The 25,211-nt window shown below is 41.9% G+C and overlaps 1 protein-coding gene across 1 annotated transcript in view; it reads right to left on the reverse strand.

Annotated features, from left to right (window-relative positions):
- The window catches only part of tesk1b (testis associated actin remodelling kinase 1b), a 30,074-nt gene that overhangs the window by 2,662 nt on the left and 2,201 nt on the right, over window positions 1-25,211 (reverse strand). Inside the window, exons 3-8 of the mRNA XM_087836545.1 lie at window positions 11,965-12,086; window positions 10,964-11,012; window positions 8,624-8,770; window positions 7,700-7,782; window positions 1,678-1,768; window positions 1,077-1,160 (exon numbers count right to left, since the gene is read on the reverse strand). Of these exons, the coding sequence (XP_087692671.1) occupies window positions 1,077-1,160; window positions 1,678-1,768; window positions 7,700-7,782; window positions 8,624-8,770; window positions 10,964-11,012; window positions 11,965-12,086 (576 nt within the window). The remainder of the gene's footprint in view (window positions 1-1,076; window positions 1,161-1,677; window positions 1,769-7,699; window positions 7,783-8,623; window positions 8,771-10,963; window positions 11,013-11,964; window positions 12,087-25,211) is intronic.

Raw genomic sequence — 25,211 nt, forward strand, 5'->3', positions numbered from 1 at the left:
TCTTTCTTTCACAGAGACAAGCAACTGCAACCAGAATCTTCAATTGCTGTACTGCTAAATGGCCACAAGGGGGAGCAGTGCTCTTGTAATAGCTTCAAAAGGTCTTAAAGTAGATTAATACAGTCTGTTGCATGTCAAACTCATTTTAGCTCATAGGCCACATGCAGCCCACTCTGATCTCAAGCAGGTTCCACCAGAAAGCCCATTTAATGAACTGGAATATTGGCCAGAGCCAACAGCTTTTTGGAGAAGATGAGTAGTCTGAGTAAACGAAATCCTTAAAGATTTCCCAAAATCTGGAGTAGTTTGATCTTCCACAAAACCATCCAGTGGACCAAATGGGACCCCCCTGTCTGCATCACACAATACTACGATTTAATATTAAGGCTGTGTCCTAAATAAATGTCATGTTATCATGCTGTTAATAAAGGCTGCTGTAAAACTACAAAATCAAAGCAAAAACAGAAGAAAAAAAGAAAAGAGGCAAAAATCTTTAAATGTTTTTCACATACTCCATTTTTTTGGTTTTTACCATCTACAGACTGTTCTGAGTAGTTTTACTGATGTTCCAGTTTGACAACACAACTTAAAATCGGTTAAAATAAATAAAGAACAACAAATAAATAGGTATAAAATGAGAGGTTGGGTGACTTAAACACCAGGTAGCGCAGCGCTGCACGTCGCTTCTTTTGAGCCCTTTAAACATTCGATTTTAAAGCAATAGGTCAGTGAGCTTTCTGTTTGCCCACAATGACATTCAGAGGATTTTAAAATGATCTACAGCAGCTATCATTTCAAATATTTTTTAATTATCTCTCTCGCCTGTTGCTCAATCTTAGGAGCCATTTTAACAGTGCTGCTTGCACAACCATTGCGCTCTGGAGGAGCACTTCAGATGGCGACAGGCTTGAGGGTCTGTCCTTGAGCGGAGACAAACATTAAATCAATAATGGCTTTATTAGAAACTTTCCCCCTCACACTTCCTTAATAAAGAGGTCAGATTGTGACTGAGGCGCGAGTGAGATGACGAGCGTGTCAGGAAACAGGATAGGCGATGAAAACATTGTCATCGGTACCTCAGTGCGTGGCAGGATGTCGGGATCAGCCTGTATCCTCGCAATGATCTCACACAAGATGATACCGTATGCAAACACGTCCACCTGCAGAGAGAGGACGAACAGTCTATCAGCCAGAGATAACACAGCAGCTGAAGATAAGACCAAATAAAGTGGAAAGACACGCATGCGGACTACGAATGGCTTCTAATATTATCTGTGTACTTTAAATTCAGATCGGATAAACAGCAAGATAAAAGTCTGTCACTTTTTCATTGTTAAGCTTGCTTGACAAAACAAGTCTGCCGTAATTTCTCTCAGCTTTCAACAGTATGTGGTTTATAGCCAAGTTATTATTTTTGTACATACGCACCATATTCTGCATATAGTTTATACCAAACTGGAGCTTCTAATAAGTCGCTACACAGAAAACAGTCATAACCCAGGCCAACGAGTGCACCAATTACATAACCACATAACCGCTTTATTAAATATTGATTGCTGTACATCACTGCCCGTTTCCTCTGTTTATTTGAGCGGCTCTCATCACGCCCACTGCGGACCTTGGACTTCTGAAACAACATGCAGCTGAAGTGAAGTGAAGAAAGTGAGCTGTCAGTACCTTCTCATTATACACTTCTCCTCTGAGCACCTCTGGAGCCATCCAATAGGGGGAGCCAACCACAGCCAGAGGCTCCTGGCCTTCTTCCTCACTGCAGGAAAACAGGAAAGAGAAGAGAAGCAAAACCTCTAAATGCACAAGCCTAATGGAATCAGGTTAAAATTGCTTTAATGTAATGTTAGGATAATGTGCGTGGACTCTATGCTCGACTTTGTTAAAAGTGATTTCTTCATGATGCAAATATCCTCCAACGCTTTAATATAAAAATGCAAACAATCGACATTTGAATTTAATGTGATTTTTAACTCGTCAGATAAAACAAACTCAAAGGCAGCTCCTGAGGTTTCGTAATCGTGAGTCGTTTTGGGCCATTTCACCACTTCAGAAAAAACAATTACCAGAACAGCAAACCGATGTGATGCTTTGGCTTGTTTTTTCCCCTTTGACATCACATAAAAATAACTAAATAGAGTTTAATGTTTTTCTCAACAGAAGTAAAAGATCTTTGTCTAAATTTGCAGCATTTTGTAAATCAAATCGACCTAGGAGGGCTTTTCTTCAGCTTAAAATGGGGAGAGGCAACAATCGGCTGCTTGGCATGAACACTATGCAGCCGTTTTTTGTAGTCAGTGCTTTCGAGTATTTATCTAGTTCCACTACACATATTTAAGCTGTCATGGTGCCACCTTTAGGGCCTTTAGGACACAGATGTTCATTTTCAAAAACCCAGCAGTGACTCATGGAAAACAATACACGATGATGACTTTCTATATAGAAGCCTGTGACGTGCAGGAGACCGAAGAAGATGACAGATTGATAAAAGGTGCAACAAGAGCAGGCTTCACAGGCCAATTCAGTGACACAGAAGCTAATCAAGAGGTCGTGCGGGGTGAGACGTTACTCTGTGCAAGCGTACGTGTGTTTGTGTGCACTTCCTCAGTATCTAAGAAACCACAGTGTTTTTCAGTTATCTGGAGATATTGTTGTGCAATTTTTGACCGAAATAAAAAGGAAGGAACACAAGAATGTGCAAGGACAACGTGCTTGCACACATGCCTGCGCGCACACACACACACAGATACAGAGCAGATACTTCCTCTGTGCTATTTCCATCTGCTACTGAGGGCTATGATACAGCCAAAAAAAAAAAAAAAAAAAAAAAAAAAAAAAACCCACACACATACAGAAGGGAGAAAGGATGAGTCGAGACGGTCACAGCTCCTAGTGTAAACACCATTTGGAGAAGTGGACCGGAAGAAATGAGACAAACTGAGCGACCGCAGAAGGCAGCACAGGGAAAACACCACAACAGAAAAGTCATCAGCATAAACAGTTCAGATGATATCAGCAGAAGGGAGAGAGTGACTTGTTATGAGGGACAGCAGAGATCCAGCAAAGCCGGGAGAGCAAAAGGAGGAGGACTGGAATAGTTTGACCTTATTTGGAGCGCTAAACCCCTGTCATCATCTTTCCTTTCCTTTTTTTCCCCTCCATGCCACAAGCACAGCAGTTTCAGTCAAAAACACACTCAAAAAAACAAAAAAAACAAAAAACAAAAAGCACACACAATCCATTTTCTGCTAGCGGCCTGCTGCAGGATGCAACAGTGTTTGAATAAAATCAAGAGCAAACAGCCTTGGAAAAAAAAAACACCAAACCACAATTGACCAGCTGCTATTGAAACAAAGTCTAGAACAAACAGAGCTGTCATGTTGGATAGGTGGAAGTATGCAAAAGTCCACAGTGACAGTTACATGGAAGACTCGCATCTGTAAAAATGTCAGCCTTATTTTTCAGCTCATCTGACACATTTTGCAAGGTTTTGCAGAAAGAGAGACAACCGAAGTCACCCCTCCTGACAGTGACGCACACTTGTGTAAACACAGAAAGTGGCTGGGCACAAACAGAACCAGTGAGAGAGACACACACACACACACACACACACACACACACACACACACACACACACACACACACACACACACACACACACACACACACACACACACACACACACACACACACACACACACACACACACCTCAGAAGGAGTCGTGTTTTTAACTTAATAGCTGGAGACAGAGGAGGATGAGGACTAAAGAGACAAGAGTGTTTGTCAAGTTTGTCTGCATGTGTGGGCAGAGACACACTGGCTATGGCACTGCTTTGAGGTCAGCCCTTTTAAAACAGTAGTCAGACTCATATTGTTCAACCAATGGCCAAAACCTTTCTGCAAAAATGCTGTACATAAAGACCACAAATTCTTCAGTCTGACACATTTAGTCTCCTTAAAACTTTTTTTGGCATTTTCCAAAAGTGAAAAAAAATCATAACACTGATGGATGTCAAGTACTGCATTTCCTCTTTCTAAACTCTGATGCAGAAAGTAAAGTGCTGTCATTTGTAGCAAGTATGTGTTATACTCGTGGATACTACATTAACCTGTTAGTTCTGTGCAGAGACTCACTCTTTATCAGATAGTTGTGCAGATAAATTTAGTTGAGCTATTTGTTTCAACAACACGCATCAACCTGCTGCACTCGTGGTGTCACTGCTTTAATTATCTAACAGCGTTAATCATCATCAGCCACCAAAATTCATGCACAGCAAGAGAGAACTCATTACAACATAGCGTGCATTTTAACACCTGCCCATAAGCCATGCTGCATGCACCCTCAGGCCACCAATACAACAGCAGCTCCTCATGCAATTATTTCTAAAAGGAAAGCCCAACACTATAATGGACAAAGGCTTGCTTACATTGACCCTGTGCACAAGAAAATGCCAACTTCCTGGTTTGAGACCGGATGTGGGGTTGTACATTTCCGGTAGCTTTACTTTGCGGTCAATCGCTACTACAAAGATATACTATCACTGGTTATTTTTAGAACCTAACACCCGCAATAAACGAGGGGCAGCTGAGAAATATAACATTTGAATCCATTTTCTCTTTTGCTCTGAGGCGCGGGGAAAAAATATCGACAAGTCGATGAACATCATTTACAGATATATTGGGTAAATGCCCAAGACATCTATAGAAATGTAAATCGCCGCTTGATTCATTCATTTGCTTGACTTGTTTTGGACCGTAAACCAGGCGCGAATCGGACACCGGAAACAAAGCTCCACACAGGCGCTTCCGCACCGGAAGTAGCATATGCTAACGTGTACATAGTCAATTGAAAGGGCTTTCATTTAGACACATGAAAGAACACCACATGCAACCACAGGATTATGTTTTGTTTGTTTGCTTTAAGCTGCGAGATATCAGACTGGAAGGGGGTTGCAGGTGTAGGCAACCCCCTTCCAATCCACAAAGCAACAGATCCCCTACAGCGCCTCCTGCAGGTGGGAGGCTCAAAGGAGGATGGACACATAGGAACTGGTGGAGTCTAGCAAGGCCTGGGTTAAGGCATTCTTAAACACCTCCCCAAGGCCCTGCTCCAGGTCGAAAACCATGTATTCCTAGTTTGGTCAACCTACTCATTAAACATACAGGAGCTGCTTGGCCCTTGAAACCCATGCAATACAGTTCCTGAAGCACAGTTTTTGTGCTGATGTTGATGCCAGGGCAAGTTTGATTTCAGCTCGGCCTTCAATACCATCATCCCAGATATTCTTATAGAGAAGCTGGTAAACTTTGACTCCCCCCGCCCCCTCCACATGTGCATGGATCAAAAACTTCCTCACAGACCGTTCACAATCAGTCAAGGTTGGCAACCAGAGATCATCCACCCTGTCTCACAGCACTGGCTCACCACAGGGATGTGTGCTGAGTCCACTCTTATGCACCATCTACACCAGTGACTGCACCCCTGCAACATCATCATCAAATTTGCAGACGACACCACTCTGATGGGGCTCATCACCAACGATGATGACACCGCCTACAGGGATGAGGTCCAGCGACTGTCAGAATGGTGTAACTACAATAACCTCACCCTAAACGCCAAGAAAACAAAGGAAGTGGTCATGGACTTCCGCAAAACAAGAACTGACCCCCCTCCCCTATCCATAAAAGGTGACTATGTGGAGAGGGTGTCCTCCTTTAAGTTCCTCGGCACCCAAATATCTGAGGACCTATCTTGGTCCACAAACACATCAGCCCTAGTAATGAAAGCCCAGCAGCGCCTCAATTTCTTGAGGGTTTTGAGATGGTACAGGCTGCAGACTGAACTCCTAGTGTCCTTCTACCGTGCCACTATCGAGAGTGTGCTGGTGCACGCCATCCCTGTGTGGTACACTGGTTGCACAACAGCTGACAAGAAGAGACTACAGAGGGTCATCAGAACTGCAGAGAAGGTGATCGGCTGTCCACTCCCCTCCCTAGACTTAATTGCCAGCTCAAGATGTCTCTCCAGAGCCAGGGCAATTATAAAGGACCACCTCCATCCTAACCACCACCTCTTCAACATCCTGCCCTCTGGAAAAAGGCTCAGATCCATCAGGTGCAAAACCAACAGACTAAAGAACAGCTTCTTCCCGTGGGCTGTCAGAACTCTTAATACACTTTAAGTCTAAGTCCAAGTCCCTAAGTCCAAGTCCCTAAGTCCAAGTCCCTAAGTCCAAGTCCCTAAGTTTGGAGCCCTAGAAGCGACTTTTTAACAGCACCACTTACAGTTGATGGTGGAATATCTACAAGGAAGGACATTTCACAAACTGGCTTGCTGCAAAGGTGGCATCCTGTTACAGCACCACACTCAACTGATTGAGCTCTTCAGGACGACCCATCCTTTCACAAGTGTCTAAAAGCAGACTGCATGTCTGTGTTCTTGATGCTATACATCTGTGGCAGCGGGACTCAAAGCACCTGAAGTCAAAGATGTGTGGCCCAGTACTTTTGCCCACACAGTGACATTCCCAAGAATACAAACCTCTCCACCACAATAAGGCAGATTTTTCCCTCAGTTTCCTCCAAAGCAACCATTTCCAGACAAATGGCTTTTACATGACTGCCCGTTTTTCTTCAAATAAAAACCGAGTGAAGCTAGAGCCAAGTAACAACTAGTGGAAATTCATTTCCATTTATGTAAAAACTGCATTTTAATTAATGAACCATGGGACAATTTCATTTCAAAGTTTTCAGGACCTCCTTACTTCAGGCACAGACATCAGGACCGTCTCCATCACACCACTTCTTTCGTTGCAAGAGAAAATATTAAGATGCTGCACTGCTTCTTAAATAATTTCTCTATTCTCCAACTATCTTGCAACAACCCTCATGCTGGTCATTTTACAGATTCAGAGAGAATATACTTACATGTGATCACTGTCAGATTTATTTAAAAAAAACAAAAAAAACAAAAACAAAAACAGTTTGCATAACAAGTCTACAATTTAAAAGAGAACCTAAGAATTTGTGTGTTTTGTCCCCTCTACTAACACTTTGTTGAACCACTTTTTCTTCTGTAAACATTTTAACGTCTTTTCCCCTCAATCTTTAGAGCGGGGCCCTTTTATGCCAAGAATCTGATCATCTGCCACTTAACAGACATGATGTCAGTGGAAAAATAGCTGCAGAAATTAAAATAAAGACCCATCTGAGGATTGCTGGTCATTTATAGCCTGTACAGGCCAGTGATGAATTGTAGAAACCACATAAATGTCACTAGAAATGCAGCTGCAAAAACGAAGGGGAAGAGTCATAACGCGACACCAGCAACAGAGCTGGGAGTTAGTGGTGTGTCATAAAAGCTCACACTAAAAAACACTGAAAAGATCACTGCGAGCCAAAATGCCGTCCCGTCTGCCTTCCCCTGGACCTATGAAACAGAGCGGAGGCAGCGTGTGCCTGTGTACTTTGGAAAAACCTGACTGATCGGGAGTGAGCAACAGTCTCTGTGTGTGACTGTGTCTCATCCGAACGTCTCCAGGAGAAAAGCAGAAGTTGAGAGAAATATTTCGAGTGCACGGAGAAAGAGATATGGCATGGAATATAAACAGAGCGGAGACGAGTGCAGGAGTGGAATTTATTGAGCCCGACTTATCTAATCACACAACTGATAGGTGTCGACGGACTGACCTGTAATCTGGTATTTTCTCTGCCAGGCCAAAGTCTCCCACCACAGCCGAGCACACGGCACCTTCCCAGCGCACCAGGCAGTTCTGAACAGAGGGGCAAAGGTCACATGAATCACTTTATTGCTGCATCCACAGTATGTGAGAGCGGGGCTTTCTGCAGGCCTGCAAAGAGGTTTTTGGTTAGTTTTTTGCAAGAAGAAGAAAACTTAAATTTAAGAAGATTCAGACATTCAGAGCATCAGATCGCAGCGTCCCCCCCCAAATTATTTCCTTTACACTCCTAGAAATACTCTGGACGCAGGACACGTGATGCCCACTCACTAGTGTTGAATGCAGCGGATTATCAGCTGTTGCATAATGACGTCACTGGCAGTAGTTTACAAAAGTCAACGACCTGCTGGGAGCACAGATGATAAGCCTGCAATCACCAAATCTGGTACATTTTTACACAATGTTTATTAATGTGCATTTTAAATACAATAAAACACACAGGCTCCTGTAGGATACTCAAAAAAAACCTATAAAAATAAAATGTGAGAAAAACAGACGTGAGTAGGGGCTCTAAGTGTGTAAAGTTCGCCTGCTAAGACTCCCACAGATGTTTTGGCTGCTTTTTGGCACAGATCCAGGTCCAACACTAGACCTTTGTGATAGCATCATATGTAATTTTACGATTTGTAACGCACCTGCAGCGCCTTTAAATCTGTACTCAGATCTTTTTTACCTTCCTTCTGTTTACTAATCACGAAGTATTTACACTCCTGCGCTTCCCTGTGCGTGTGTGCGCGCTCACCTGTAGCACTCGTGCTATTGTGGAGCATTCATACGCCTATGTGCGTCACAACCTTCTGAGCGAGTGGGTTCAGTGAGTGTTGATTCTCAGTGATGTGTGTGAGCAGTACATGAGCACCATGTGTGTAATCACCTTGGAGGTCAGGTCTCTGTGGAAGATGCCCTTGCTGTGCAGGTACTTCAGTCCCCGGGCGATATCCAGAGCAAGGCTGAGTCGCACACTCCACGACAGGTACACGTCGCTGCCCAACAGCTGCTCCAGGTTTCCACCATTGATGTACTGAATTATCAGGAGACCAAACCAAAAACACAATTAGTTATATTAATTATACTGATTATGTATGCATCTCATTCTGCTTAAAAATGTTGAGATAAAAGCTGCTTCCAATGTTGTTTAGGGAAAATGCTGCCAGAGGCGTTTTCCTATTTAAAAAAAGAAAAGGAAAATGAAGCTCTTCCTCCCCACAGACACCAAATGCTTGCTAATGCTTATCATCTGGGTTTCTTCTACTGTAAGTTTTAATCTTTAACCTGAAACTGCTTTCAGTCGAATGAGTTTATTTTCAAAAACAACTTTATTTATAAGGACAACAGAGCAGTCTGGATACTGCAAACATCGCTGCAATCTTAGAGCACACTGTCAAGTGTCCACAACCATCCAAGTTACAAGAAGGCAGCGTCCTCTTTCCTTTTCTTCATGTTTGTTTAAACATCATCTCAGTTTACTTCAAGATACAGTGCCATGGCATCTACAGCGATTTCATAGCCTAGCATCCTTCTTCTCTAGAGGTAGACACAGATGGTCCTAAAATACTTGAATTTTACTGCATGTCCAAAGTATGTGAGGGTGCAGGTGTTCATGTGGCCAAACAGTCTCCAGCATTGCTGTTGTGCTATATTAATACAATGTAACTGAACTAAAATGTTGTCATACGCACTCAAACATCAAGTCTACTGCAGCAACAACTACGGATCCTTTTTTAGTGCATTTTTGTTATAGCTAAGAGCAGATCAGAATTAAATCTCAAGTTTTCAAGCACTTAATCTTCCTGCGTTGATCTGTGCCGGGCAAACCTCACTGAAGATTAAAGTAGTTTATTTAGGCCACGACTTTTCATATTCATCAAGTCATCTGCTGGGTGAAGACTGTGGAAATCTGTTTGCATGCATTGTTATTTCAATGGTTGAAAATGTCACTTTCATTTATGAGAAGTTGAGCTGACAGCCACATTTTGAAAAAAGAAAAGAAAAAAAAAAAAAAGAGAAAAGGTTTTGAAAAGAGAAGATTAAACTAAAAAAAAAAAAAAAAAACCCAAAAAAAACAGGATATTCTGTAAATTGATATGCAACAAAAGCTCTCGTTTGCACTGGAAGCCACTGAGGTTGCATGATAAACAATTTAACCACAAGGTGACAAGAATTTCCCCTTTTCTAAAAATGTGAATGATGATAAAACCTCTTGGTCAATCAATCATTTAAATAAAAGAAAAAATTAAGAAAAACAAAAAGTTATAAAACCTCTCTGACTAACACGACCCACTAAAGACACTACCTGACGTTAGCGCAGGTACGCCTCTTCTCTCCTGACCTTTATCCTTTTTACTGACCAGCTGCTCAGTTACTATGGCAACATCTAAGAAACAGGTAACCTGTTATGAACTGTGCGACCTCAGTCTGGCCAGGATTAAGTGTACCGCAGTTACAGACGCTTGTTTATGTGGAGAAATGAAAATGAAATCACCAATTTCAGAAGAAAAATGCTGAGAATCCATACACACATTCATCCAACCTGCCTCAACACTTTTGTTAAACTGAAGGCCGGGCTCAGTTAATTGAATAATAATATTTACGAGTCTTTTAAGATCAATTTTCAAATTAACTGACTAAATTAATGAGGTTGACACTACGCCTGCGTATTTAGCAAATGAAAAAGCCAGCCGATGACTTACAGCAGGCCTGATTCTCTTTCTCCTTCCCCCGGGACCAATAACTCGACTCATACTAGTTTAAAGGATCTGAAGAAACCATTTCTTTACGGCCAGATTTAAAACTCAGACGGTGAGATCTGAGTGTGATTTAAATTTGATTTCAAAATCAAAAGAGCCTAAATCTTTTCATAAATGCCTCAAAGCATTTAGATAAATAATGTAAAAGATATAAAATGCACAATAAATGTCACGTTCAGTGTAAAGCGAGCTCAAAAACCAATGTATAACATTAATTTAGGCTGGCTTTCTCATATAGACCGAATTAAAAACCACAGATTTGATGAGTTTGACTTTTTTTCTTGCTACAAGGGAATCTTGTTTGCTACAATGTTTATAGTGAGGACAAAGGCAGATAAATATCAGTTTCTGGTCACATCATTGCTTTCATGGAGATGCACACAGCCGCCTGTTACCACTACAAAGGGCAAAATGAGGAGATCAAAACCAGATCGCCATCTGTGCTGTAGCACATTAATGAGTCTTACCTCTGTGAGAGCATGGAGCTGCCCCTCATGGACACACACGCCTATAAACCTGTGGGTAAAGTACAGGAACATATATTAATGTCAAGTCTAAACTTTTTAAACATTTCAAGGATGTTTTTTTAGTATGGTGGACACACCCTGGACAGGTTCTATCACAGGGTATATTACACAACCATTTAAACAGTGTCAACAGTTAAAAAATGGTTTTATCAAATGCACGGCTGCTTTGAGAGGCATGTCCCGACAGAGGAAGCTGCCGGGCAAGTGTCGTGTCTGCTAATCTGAATCACTGAGCTGGAACTCGAGACAGTTTGTGGCTTCTGGTGCCTTTTGGAGCATTTTATTGCAATCGTTCAATAACATGTCTGCTGTACAGCTAATTGCACAAGTTGTTTTGCCGTTTGTTTTAAATGTTTTTAATCAGGTGTGGCGCACCAATGTGGTCTATGGACCTTTCATAGCCCACTCACTTTTACATCCATGTACACTTCAGGCTACATGGCTACGGCAAAAAGTGCCAAAGACTCTTGATAAAAGGTCATTAAAAAGTTATTTTCAAGTCAAGTGGCTTTGTCATTTCAAGCATGTGCAGTGGTACAGTACACAGTGAACTGAGACAACGTTCCTCCAAGACCATGGTGCTACACATGACATAAACAAACGCAGGACTACACAAAGTGCAATTGTGCAAAAAAAACCCAAAACAACAAACAAAACCAAAACAGTTCAACACCAGACAGAACTGAACGATACAGACACAGCAGTGCAATCACTGACAATGAACCCACTGAAAATCTAGTCCGTGGGCTCTTCTTGTGGACCACACAAACCACATCCATCACCAGTGTTTGAAGGCCGAGTATTCTAAACAGTGTACGATGAGACATGCCATCACAATGAAAATCAAACACTGGAAAGAAATGTTGTTGTTTTTTTTAAATGAAAGAGGTAAAAACTGAGTTCATGTTAACAGTGAGATGGAAAGCCAACATTTCAGTTACCTGAGTATGTTAGGGTGCGATAGTCGATTCATGAGCTGGACCTCCCTGAGCATGTTGGCCCTGTTACTGGCCAGGATGTTCATCTTCAGAGCCATCACCTGACCAGACACACGGTGTTGCACCTGGATGATGAAAGGGAAAGGAGCACAAATGCTTTATTTAGATCAACTGAAGCAACGAGAGCTGAAAAGCCGAAAAGGCAATTTGTCATCACAAGCAAAAACACTTAAAATCTGCCTCACACCCCGGAAGAATCCATGACTGCTCCACATTTGGATGAAAGAAATATTTAAGACGCCTCACAGTTAACAGATGTATGGCTGAGGAGAGTAGGCGTGCGGCGCAGCGGTGGTGATGACGGATCTATCACACATGCATTAGTCACACCGTCAACACCCTCTGAAGCAATAAAAATCTAAGTGCTGACTGAATGATATCTGGAAACCGGCCACGAAACATTTAGAGGGTCGGTCGAGTTTCTTCCACACTCCTCTTGGCTGCTCGTCTGACCAAACCTGCTGCCATGACAATGAGGCCGTCTGGTATGGTAACTATGGCGATGCGACATGCTTCCTGGCAAGTGCATGTTTGTGCATATTTGCTTGGCAAGTAGTTTGACTTCCACAGAAATGTGTACGAGCAGCAGATGAAAGCAAAACACTCTGGGAATGTTTGCTGTGCGTGTGCGTGTGTATGTGCGTGTGTGTGTGGTGAGAAAGGCCAGCACTTTAAGTGTTTTACATGTACGAGTAAGTGTGAAAGGAAAATGTTGGCATTGTGAATCAATTAGAGAGGACTGCTGCTAAATTCTGACTTCGTTTTCTATCATTTTATGCATTCTGACCCCTCACGCTTCATCTGCTGCCTTTAGGGATTTTTTGTAATTTAACAAGTCTATAAAAGTTAATTGTTTTACCATTAAAACAACCACAAATACTTTGGCGTGCAAACAAATATAGCTCGATGATGTCAGAGTATTTAACTGGTCCAAAGCATTATTGTTACAGCCAATTAAGCTGGAATTAAAATAACTCATTTGTCCTCTAGTAGTGCTACGTGTATTCAACTGGTTTACTTTGGGTCCTGTCCAAAATGTCTAAAAGTATGTCTAGCAGCTCTGTGAGAACACACTCTTGCATGAAGGAGCCAACACCAAAAAACACAACATGCTGCACTGCTCCAGTAAATGCTGAGCCTTGCTATGACGCGCAACAGTGTTGTTGTAACATCTCACCACGAACATTTGTAACAGGGTATCTGTGCATTTACAAGTTTACCAGTTACTGAAAAATAAGTACGTAAATGTGAGAAAAGGACATTGAAAAGTACACCCCATGATTCAGCAGCTTGTTGAACCACCTTTATTATAGTGGAGGAATTTTGGGCCACTCTTCAGTTCGCTAAGGTTTGCAGGCATTCATTCATGTGCCTCTGTCAGTGCGCCCCAGGGTGGCTGTGGCTACAATGTAGCTGCCATCACCAGTGTGTGAATGTGTGTGTGAATGTGTGGATGACTGGATGTGTAAAGCGCTTTGGGGTCCTTAGGGACTAGTAAAGCGCTATACAAATACAGGCCATTTACCGTTTACCATGTGCAGCTCTCAAAAAAATTTCCACAGTATTTCAGCCAGGTTGAGGTCTGGACTTTGGTCCGTTACAACCCTTTAATTCTTTTCTTTTTCAGTCATTCTGTTGTAGATTTCCTGCCATGTCTGCAGGTCATTGTGCTGGTGCATGACCCAGTTTCTGCCACGCTTTAACTTTCAGACGGCTGACCTCATACATGACTCTAGAACATTTTGGTATTCAGAGGGATTCATGGTCGACTCAGTGACTGCAAGGTCCCCAGGTCCTGTGGCTGTACAAGCCCAAATCATCATCCCTCCACTACCATGCTGACATTTGGTTTTCAGCAAACATGCCAAACATGGAGCTGTGCATTACGGCCAAACATCTCCACTTTGGTCTGTCTAAAGCACATTGCTCTAGAAGTCTTCGGCTTTGTTCAAATGCATCTTTGAAAACTGAAACCATGCTGCCATGGAGAAAAGAGTATTCCGTCTAGAAATCCTTCCAAACAGGCCATACTTTGTCTTTTTAATAACTGCACCATCATGAATTTTAACATGTGACCTGAAGCTTGCAGAATTTGAGATGTCTGTCTGAACTTGGGGTGGATTTGCTAGAATATCCACTCCCTCCAGTCCTGTGAAACACTATATTAATAAAAAGTCTTAATTTTTGACATAACTCTGGACAACATGGGTCAGAAAACCAGACAAATTTAAATATAAGGGTACAAGTGAGATTTGCTGCGTTAATGCAGTTATGGCGTTAACGTCATTTTAAGGAGATTAACGCTGACAGCACTATGATGTGGTTTTGGGAAGTATAATTTACATATACATGCCAAACAGACTCTGAATCAGTGTTAAATGTTTCTAAAGCGCTCTCTAAACCCCCTTTAAACCCGCTCAGTCTGTTTGTTAGGGTTAGCAGGATGCAATTCAGTGTCTCGTGGAGACTTATTTACATGCACAGTCTAAAACAGTGACCTTAAAGCTTGGTTATACATCAAATATCCTTTTAGCTAACAATAAAAGCTAAACCGGCAACCTTTTATCTTCATTTGTGATATAAATGTGACGCGAAGGAGTGAGAGAGCGTGAGAGAGGGTCAAAGTCTGCAGTCGTGAACTAAAGTCAGAGTGACACTGGCCTGGATCTTAGCTGAGCTCTGGATCTGACTGATGATAGAAAAACCACAAAGCCTATTAGAGTACAGACTAGAGTGCAGTGAGTAATGCCATTAACGCACACGCAGACACACACAGTGAGGCCAACTCTCATAGACTGGCTGCTGTGTCTCTTCTTAACAAGGTCGCTCGAGGACTCCAGACTGCAAGCGCTGCACGCATGCATGGGTGCACACATGTAAGACTTGCACACGGACACAACTGCACTTGTGAACAGTCGCTTACTTCCTGTTGCAGAATAAAAAGGAAGGCTGAGCAGCACAAGTGTGGAGGGGAGAGGTGCAGGACTAATCTCCACTTCTCTTTATACATCTGCTGCACTCAGAGGCTGATGCAGACTCATGTGGGCTGGAAGATGGAGCCTTGAAGCTGATTAAAGGTTACTTTATACTTAAAAAGCCTTTTTGTGCACACATTAGCACCAATTTCTCTTGGAAAGCAGCCTGCATGGCTGTGGATTCACATCACACTTGTCTAGGTTTCTCTGCCTTCACACCTAGACGAAATCTTTTTTTTGACACTCTGCTGTGTAATCCTGTGATTAACGGGCAGCAACACACAGACACACACTGACTCGCACAGGCAGGTTACATTGCAAACATGCACCAACTGCTGAGACAGCAGTGGTTGGAACTGCAGCCCTGTTCGACCTGTCAAATTTTGTCCTGACAGTTTAAGCTCCCAAACAAACAACCTCTCACTCATCATCATCACAGAGTCAGCCTGACTCAGCATGGAGCTCAAGTGCAAACCTTTCTTACGTGTGCAGTTTGGTTTTTTTGGCCATCTGAAAAGCTGAACTCTGTAAGGCCAAGAGCGTATGCGTGGCGTTTTTCATTCCAAGCACTTTGATGGTCATCTCCAAGGACTCGCCACTGGAATGTCCATGCCTACGTAGAGATTATCCCATGATGTGAACCAATTACACACAAAAAAAAGACTTCTGCTCACATGCATGTGCCCAGCCACACCCTAACGCTCGCCTTCAAACACACCGAGCCTTGCAAAGTGCTGCTGTCAGCAGAGGAAAGGTCACTGGCATCTTTTGCCGTCTTGCTCAGTTGAGCCAACATGTGCAGCAGCGTCTGTCATTAGCCAGCAGCCCGATGAGGCAGACTGATGCACAGCGAGGGAGGGGAGGACGTGCCAGAGATGCAGATGGACGACGCACTGGAAGGAAAGACTTGTTTGAAAAGAGCATATGTAAACCGTACTATGAGAAAAACTACACACATTTGTTGCAGCCTCAGAGAGACCAGCCCTGTAGTTTAACCTGACAGATGGTCGTTTCTGCAGTGCTGCGGTACTGCCAGGCTTCTTACGGTTAATGCTGCAAGCTGCAGCCAGGGTTTAATCCAAGCGCAAGGTACCCTCAGCCTGCGAACTGCTGTAAGGAGTCTCAATGAAGTCTCATTTGCGATTAATATTTTTTAATATTAATGAATCCATTTCTAATGTTAGCTAGAGCTGCTAACTGACTTTGAGGCAAAGTGGATAAGAGGGAAAATTAACCAAAAAAAAAAATCATTTTGTTTTTGGAAGTTTGTTTATGTTGGCACGAAGAATATAATACACTGAAAAATGCAGTCACTGCTACTATCACTACCACCTATTTAACAAATCTGTTTCACCACAAACAAGTGAACCTTAAGGATTTTGGACAATAAACATAAATGAAACAAATATATAAATGGTTTTGGTAAAGTGTAAAATGCAGATTACATTTTATGATATGCAAACACAATTTTTCCTGAATATCAAAGAAGCTTCACTAACATTTAAGCTGATCTTCATTTCAAGTAATGCTGTGTTTTGTGGTGTTTTGTGTGCTTTCACCTTGTAGTGGTGACTAGAAAATGTGTGCTGAACAGATCACACACTGCTGCAGAGGGTGGTGTGTGGCTGGCCACACACACACATACACACACACACTTTGCCTCCAGACATGGGGTCAACTCCAAAGGCCTTGAGGATTTCATGGTTACTTCAGCTTCCCACCAGCAGTAGCCCATCTCTGGCTACTTTAATGAAAAGTAAATCAGCCTTCAAACCACATCAGAAAGTGGAAATACAGGGAGACTGGACTAAAATGCGTTTCTTGTACTATACAGCAAAACAAATGTGACAAATCTTCTCCCAGTACTGGCTTGTAGATGCATATGAAAGCAAAACATCCCTTTCAAAAAAAGTAATAATCATCATCACTGAATGTGCTTCCTACACAGTATTTTAACAAAAGGAAAGCAACATTTATCTCACAATCAGCATTTCAAGACATTTTTAACAAAGGAAGCAACACATCAACCAAACTGACACGTGAGGTTTACTGTGAAGTGTGAAGAGACCAAGCAAAGTCCCGAGGGGGGGGGGGAAGTAAACTTGTGTTTGATGGATAAAATTACTTCTGCAAAACAACTCAAGGCTTTAGCTGCCGCCTGAGGCACTGCTCTCAGTTATAACGTGAAGAAGCTCACAGACTGCGTTTCGATAAGAAGGCACGCGTGGAAACGACCGAGACGAGGCACTCAGCCAAGCGGGGGTCCATCAGTGAACGAGCAGGGAGGTCCCACTCTGTGCGGTCGGGTCAGGTTCAGAAACACAACCTGATCCGGGAGGCGTGCAGTCCACGAGCCGTCACAAAACCGATCACTGTCTGTTGCACAACAGCAACACTGAGCCGGCCACGCCTCCTCACACACAGGCCAAAACAAAGAGGGGTCATTTAAGTTCACGCATGCAGCAATACACTGTCATCATTGCTGACCCCAGAGAGGCTGCTAAAGCAGACAGGAACATGGGGACCAGATCTGGATCCACTGGATCAATACATGCATGATGATCACATGCATGCATGAGACATGACTGATTTTTTTTTTTTTTTTTTTTAACTATGGCCCTCGAATGTCTGATTATTTCTAGAAAAATTACTTCCTTCACTGATACATGGACATACAAGACGTTATACAGCTGTAGTGATAGCTTCTAGAGTCCATGTTAAATACAATATAAGTAACACCACATCAAATCCATGCGCATAAATGACAACACCAACTTTTTAAAAATTATTATCCAACACCCCCCCCCCCCCAGACCCAGGTGCCCAGGTAGACCCAGTCTGGGTCTACCTGGGAGCTGTGCTGGGAGTCTAGTAAGAAAGACAGACCTGGGTCCTTGCCGTGTTAACCTTCTTAAATCCAAGGAAACCATCCAGAGGCCTAATTTTTAAGTGAATTTCAAAATTAAAGACCAAAAGAAACAAAGTCCAAGGTGGAAATTCATTCAGGTACACTTTGGAAAGTGTTATTTGTAATTACCTGACTATTACTTGTCCTTAATTTCAGATTTTTAGGGGAATTTATGTTTTTATCAAATATAGTGAGGACATATTTCCACTGGATTTGGAAGTGGCAGATTTTGGAGAAAGATATATGTATGTATATGTATATGTAAAACACAAACGGCCAATAAATTACCATGTGTGGCTTTAATACTGCAAGTAGTGAGAGAGTACATCTTGTTTTCTTGAGGTGACTCCTTAATGGAACAGTGAAGAACTGAGCCACCGTCACTGGTGACACAAATACTGAACCACTTGTTTACCTTCTTACAGGGGAGTTGCTCTCCTTGAGGTTTAGCTAAGACTACAGCCCCACCAGCAAGTGGACGGGAGGAAACGCTCATTGTGCACCAATGTAAACACACAAAGTGTCTCCTGATATAAATCTATTGGTAACCACGAGAGGGGGGTGAAAAAGAAAGAAAAAGGGAAGGACCTGAAAACATAAGTGTTGGGCAACTCTTGCCCAACTACCTATTTTAATCCACAGTCAAGTTGAAAACTTGTATTCAATAAACACAGCGGTTTAAATGAAGACGTGAAACGCCACACGCTCAGCACTTTCGTGTTTGTGTGGCCGTGCAGAATATAAACAAAGCTAAATATTTGTGCAGTGAGCTGCAGCAAAGCAGGCCCCGACTGGAATGACAGAGGAAGGGAATAATGAGGGAAAAGTGCCACACTAAAAGCAATCATTTTCAAGTCTGCACTGGCTCTCCCATACCAACACCACCATCCAACAGTAACACAAGCACATACACCCAGCCCGCCTCCTAATCCCAAACACTGAAAATGATCACAGGCACACAGGAGACAGCTGATGACGGATCGTGGTTTGTGTGTATGCAACACAGGAGATCTGTTGTTTTTTTTTTCCTCCTCCTTTGTCGTCGTTTTAGATTTCCAGAGCTGAAATCGTTCCAGCCACCGGGATTTACTAAGAACCGATTACATCCCGACACGTCCTGCTGAGAGATTCCCAGATTTGCTGGTTACAAAAATGTTTTATTTCCCTCTTCCCCCATGCCATTTCAGGAAGTGTAAAACCAATAACATGTAAGAAAAGATTTTGTTTTCTGCAAGAAAGTCGTGTTTTCTAATATAAATCGACCTGGGTAATAAATCCATAAAACAACTGCCAAATCTATAAAATGTTAGAAGAGGAAAACATTCCTGCCACCATTACAGAAATCCCAACATTGACTAACAGGTACATCGAAAGTTAAGCTCGGCTAATCCAATAAAAACCGAATGAGTGAGAGGCAGAGCAGAAATGTTATGAAAATGCAAACACAAACGAGTACAGTACTGTGCAAAAAAAGTCTTTGGAAAACTGTCACTTCTTTACATTTTACATGGACAGTGACACATATTTGCAAACACACACAGAAAGACGCTATATAAGACTTTCTACCATTTCTGATGAGGTTTCAGTGAACAGTACATGGGTCGACTGAAGGGTCGACTGAAGGGTCAGATGCATCAGTCAGGTCCTGTGCTGGATTTTTCCCCACTTTAAGGACGTTCAGATATTGTTAATCTACTGTAGATGTTTTCCCCAGTCCTGACACGTCTTTTGTCCTCTACTTGCCCAGTTTTCCTCAATTTTTTATTTTTAAAAACACACACACTGCACCCTATGACGTTTTAAGCTATCGGCTCTTTGACAACTTTTATAGATTCAACCAATGAAATTGGAACAAGTTCTGTGTTCTTGTGACAGGCTGCTAGTAACAAAGTGCCAAAAGACATAACTTCAGTCTCATTGTTTACCATGTTGTCTGTTATATGCAGACGATACAAGCTCATTTATCGAGTTAGGCATCTTTATGTACCTAAATGATTCACAGGTCAAATCTGCGTTTTCAAAAATACCCGGGTACGTGTGGACGTAGCCTTAGTCCGACTACAAATAGTGGATAAATGACAGCTTGTTAACTATAGCGGGTAAATGGTGGGCTGAAAATAATCTAGCTCCATGTTAAACCTGATTTAAAATGTTCAAATATCAAAGCCCTTATTACAATTTTTTTTTTTAAGAAAAAAAATCCCTACATTTAAGAAAGCAGGAAACTGTCTAATCGCTAGAAGCCAAATATAGCTGATGATAGTGAATTTTTGCCTAGCAACAGGTCTTGATGGCAGATATAAACTTGATAAACACTCAAACAGCAGCAGCACAGCAGCGTTTGACAAACCATTTCCTTCACCTTACCAACTTGTCACATACAGCTGACCGACACACTCTTCAATCACAAGGACAACACTCCTAAATCCCACCTCTTATCCACTTACTCTCCATGAGCTTGTTATCTTACATCAGGTTTACGCAGAGTCCAAAACAAATGCACACACAGCCTCCAGTCGGGCTAATCAGAGCATGTATGATAATTACCAGGATGACTGGCTTTCTTACAGTGAGGAGTTTCATGGAAATTCACAGTGTTTGTGAAAAACTGGCAGTGATGCTGAAGCTCAATTACCAAAAGAATAAAGCAATCAGGAAATGGGGAATTATATCACGTACAGCATGTTGGTTAAATATAACACTAAGATAACAGGCTGCTTGTAGTAATTAGCAGAAAGACTGGAACGCACTGGTGAAACTACAACAACTGCTACACTGAAAGATAACATCTGGGCTCTGACCTTATTAAGCTCAGCTCAGTCAGGAGCACAGTAAGTAAAAAATAAGACCATCTGCAGTAATTTTATAATTGCTGGTGTGGCTCCGTTCTGGGAACTCGATACACATACTTGGAAAACTGGAGACAGGGCGCACAGCAGGGCATGCATCAGTAACAGGACACTGATTAAATCAGAAACAACATGAAAAGGAGAAGCCAGAAGGGAGGTGGGTTGCAAAGAGGCTTGCAAATGCACAGCAGTTGTTAGCGGCTTAAATTTTGCTTTGTATAATTTACAAATTAGGCAGTCATGTATTTATAGACAGGTCAAAAATAATGAGATTAAATCATTTTAGCTATACCTGGAGGAAGAACTATGGATGAGTACAGGTAAAACAGCAGCACATCTTTATTCTACTTAAAGGTTCGATTATTCACCACCTACTTTATGTGATCGAATTTCTGTGTGGGAAAGAAAAGTTTTCAGCATCAACTATCAACTGATTAACAGAGCAGAGCAGCAGAGAATAAAACTGCATATGGAGGTGTGCAATGGCATGAGACTGACATCACAGTTTAGCTATGCACAAAAAAAACAAAAAAGCAAAAACAAAAACCCCACACAGTTACCAGCACTGATAATAGATACTCTGATAAGCTTTGAGGTATACAAGTCCAATGAATTGAAGGATCTGGAACCAGTTTAATTCCCATATCTAGGTGGAAAATGTTACCCTTACCCAGCCAACTATCATTTCACGTTTTACATTTATAACTGAAAAAAAAAAAAAAACTAGACGTGATAGAGCCCTCACACATTAAGAATTCGATGAATGATGAATTCGATGTGTGGAAGCCACATGGAAACGTTCATATACAGTCAATGATCTGTGAATTCGGTTGTGTCAATTTCATGTCCTGTCTGAACAGACAAAACATCAAATGATACACCAAAGTTTGCGGAGTGGGATTTTCTGTGGACGCTGAGATTTCCATGTCTCATGTAAATGACGGAGAAAGTCCAAATGAGAACCAAATCTTCTACGTGTGCTTGTTCTTGGACGTCTAACGTTCTCTGCATTCACAAACATGCCATCTATTATCAGGAGAGAAACAGCCGGAGCGTGACGCTTTTTATGAAGTAAAACAATAATCCAATTAGAAATTGATCCAATTTGTTTGCTCAACTCCCTGCAGCCCTGAGAAAGGGACAGAATAAATAACCACATCCTACAGTTAACTGAACCTTTGGCTTATGATGCAGTTTAATTGTGAATGGGCGCTTTATTGCTTTCGAGCCTCTGGGTTATCGGGCTGATGAATTAGGAGTATTGCACAAGTGCAAAAGCTGGCACTTACAGACAGACGTCCAGAACTTTGCTTTGAACAACATTAAAAAGAAGACACCTGGAGGATTTGTCTTAACACGTGCGCTCCCTTCCCTTTTTTTTTTTTTTTTTTTTAAATCGCCCTGCCCTCTATTCCCCCCTGACCCCTCCCAGATTGCACAATTTCACTCTGGAGATGTGAATGGCTGCCCGTTTGTCTGTGCTGCTGCGAGTCACCATTGATCTGAAGCACAACAGCAGCACACACATGGCAGGAGGCCAGGAGGCCTTTGTGAGCAAGTGCAGGAGCCTCCATTTCAAAGCGTGGCCGATACACACTTTCAGTTTAGTAAAGTTTCATAAACAAAACATCAGGTAGGGGGATCTTTCTGCAGAACAGACGGGCCTTCTTCCTCCGAGCTAAACCCGGATACAGGAGCGACTATTCGGTCAGCCGTGTCAGCACAATTATAAATATGACTGATAGCTGTGGTAACAATTTTGCATTTATATAGCACTATCAAAGAGCACGCTCATCCAGACTCAAGTGGCAACTTAACAAGCCCGCAGTGAGCACAGTGACATTTGCATGCTCATTGGCCATTCAAAGGGCAAAGCTGAGGGAGTGGCTTCAAGAAGCCGAGTGGCCTCAAGAACATTTTTTTTCCTTGAGAACGAGAACAGCACAAAGAGTGAAGTCCAAACACAAAAAGCCTCGTTTAGTGAAGGTCGACCTGAGCCGGACTTCTTTTAAACTGAAGCACTCAAAAGCAAGAATTAGATGTTTTTACTTAATCGTGTTTTGTATAATGAGTCAACTTCTTGTGAAAACAACTTTTTTTTCCTCACAAATGATCATCAGGACTTTCTCTTCTGGAAATCCGCTGGCCCGAGCAGAGCGCACAGGAGACTGCGTAGACGCTGCACAATCATCACTTTTCCTCAAACTTTGTACCAAGGAACGGACGTGATAAAGGGCACCTGATGCCCGAGTCATTTGTGATCGCTCGTGCACGCCAACTGGGTTACGCGTGTAGATAAATTCAGGCCTCCAGAGCCTGTGTGAAAACGGCATTAGACTCCACAAACCAGCCAATTAATTTTTTAACCTTTAAAATGTTAGAAGTAGAGACCAACTTCTTAGAAATATTTGAAATAATGCGCAGTTTTGACACGAAAACCTTTGCTTTTTAAAATCAAACCCTGTTGCTTTTCTTTGCCTTACATGAAACTGATCATTTTATGTTTTTTACCCCTTTCATTTTCATGATTTGCCACAATAAGCATGTGTCACCATTTCTGACAAACGCCTGTTCAACAGTATGATCGATGATGGAAATAATTACTGTACTCAGCATCTTATGCACCCACTCCATGTGATTTCATATCACGAGCTTAGTTGTGCAACAATCTGCAGGAGGACCAAATTCATCCTGTAAAGTCCCACTAATGCTTTTAAAGACAAGATGATCACACTGAAAACAACTGGAGCCGTTTACAGCCAGCTGTTAACCTGTGCATTACCACAGATCCAAAGATCAGACACATTACCTCATCTGGGTGTTTCGCAAGTCAAAATGAAGGAGCTCAAAATAATCTCTTAACAAGAACTAGTCATTACTGTAGACAGATTTACCTTTAAGGAGTGTTTATTTTATAGACACTGATGTCAGTATTGAACAGCAGAGCTCGCAATCCTTTGATAAACTATTTACCAAATTAAATCACATTGTCACTTTCTAATATTTTAGATATTTGAAGTCAAACATCAACTGATAATGAAGAAATTCTTCAGCCAGGCAGTGATTTACTGAAGGGCAGGTTAACATACAAGTGTTTCTATTTCTATACATACACACAGAAAGCCTGACCAGCCACACACAGACACTTGTGACAGGAGTGATATGGAGGAAATCCACAACTGCAACTTAAATGTAACTATGAATACTCTAATGCTTTAGTCCAGGCTGGTACATGTAGCCTATGAAGCATCACTGCTAGAAGTGTGGCGATTGTATACGAGCAGATCACACGATAAGAGCTGCACCCAAATTATTTCCACCAGCAACCTCACTGACAGACATTTTTATGACCACTTAAAAGGTTAAACAAAGTCCAGCGCACTAACCCAGAGTTCATTTCCTTCTACCAACATAAAACCAAATTAAATAAAACTTGAACAGTTTATTTAAAAAAATATACAGAAGCTATAACCCCAGAGGAATGCTTTCATCACCTATAGAGTGAATAGTGTCTAACAATTATTTTTTTGCACAGTAAATTCAATTTAAAGACGCAGATTTATTGCAAAAGCCTGTCGAATGACATGCGAGTGTGATGTAGGGTGTGAAAAAACACACACCATTATAAAATACTACAGCTGGATGGTTTAACTTGACAACTGCGCTGCCTGAGAATTTCGGGGTTTAGGTTTTAGCAGTACTTCGGTTAATTCCAAGTCTGTATGAAAGAAGAAACGGACTAAACGGCAAACACCTTTCATCAGAAAGATTAAGAGAGCAGGTGGTCAGCGCTGGCCTGAAACTTAATGATTAGAAATTAGGCCGTTTTGTCTTCATTAAACAACGAAACCTACTTAAATTATTGTTCCAACTTTGATCCTATTAGATTAAAAAAAAAAAACAAAAAAAAACAAAGCTTGAACTGTTTATTTATACCAAATGCTGCTGCAGTCACCTATACTGCTGCTCAGTGAATAAATACAGAGCTGCAACCATTAGCTCATTAATCTGCAGCTAAAAACCATGAGCTTTATCAACAGTGACAACAAGTGCTCACATAAAGCCCCAGTATGCTCTAGATTAAACCCCCTAATCCTCATAATCTTTGAATCAAGCCTAATACAGTCTTAGGTCACGCCACACCCACCTGCAAATTCAACTACACACCTGTAACATCTCATAACTGAGCTGTGGACAGTTGTGAAACCATTATGTTGATAAAATCTCCTCAGACAAAGACAAACACCTGATAAAACACCTTGCCGGGAGCTCCTGGTGCAGCTAGACAACGGTGATGAAACAGACTCGAGAGATTAAAGCTATACCTGCTACGCTGCATTAAGGTTCTTCTCAGCCAGCTCCTCCTGGGGTGATCTCTTTCACACCATCACACCCTGGCAACTCAGAGCCATCATTAATGAGGGCAACTGAAAAGGCAGCGTGACAAAAGGGGATGAA

This window comes from Neolamprologus brichardi, chromosome 3 (genome assembly GCF_056152115.1).
Source record: "Neolamprologus brichardi isolate AB-2024 chromosome 3, ASM5615211v1, whole genome shotgun sequence".
Taxonomy (NCBI): domain Eukaryota; kingdom Metazoa; phylum Chordata; class Actinopteri; order Cichliformes; family Cichlidae; genus Neolamprologus; species Neolamprologus brichardi.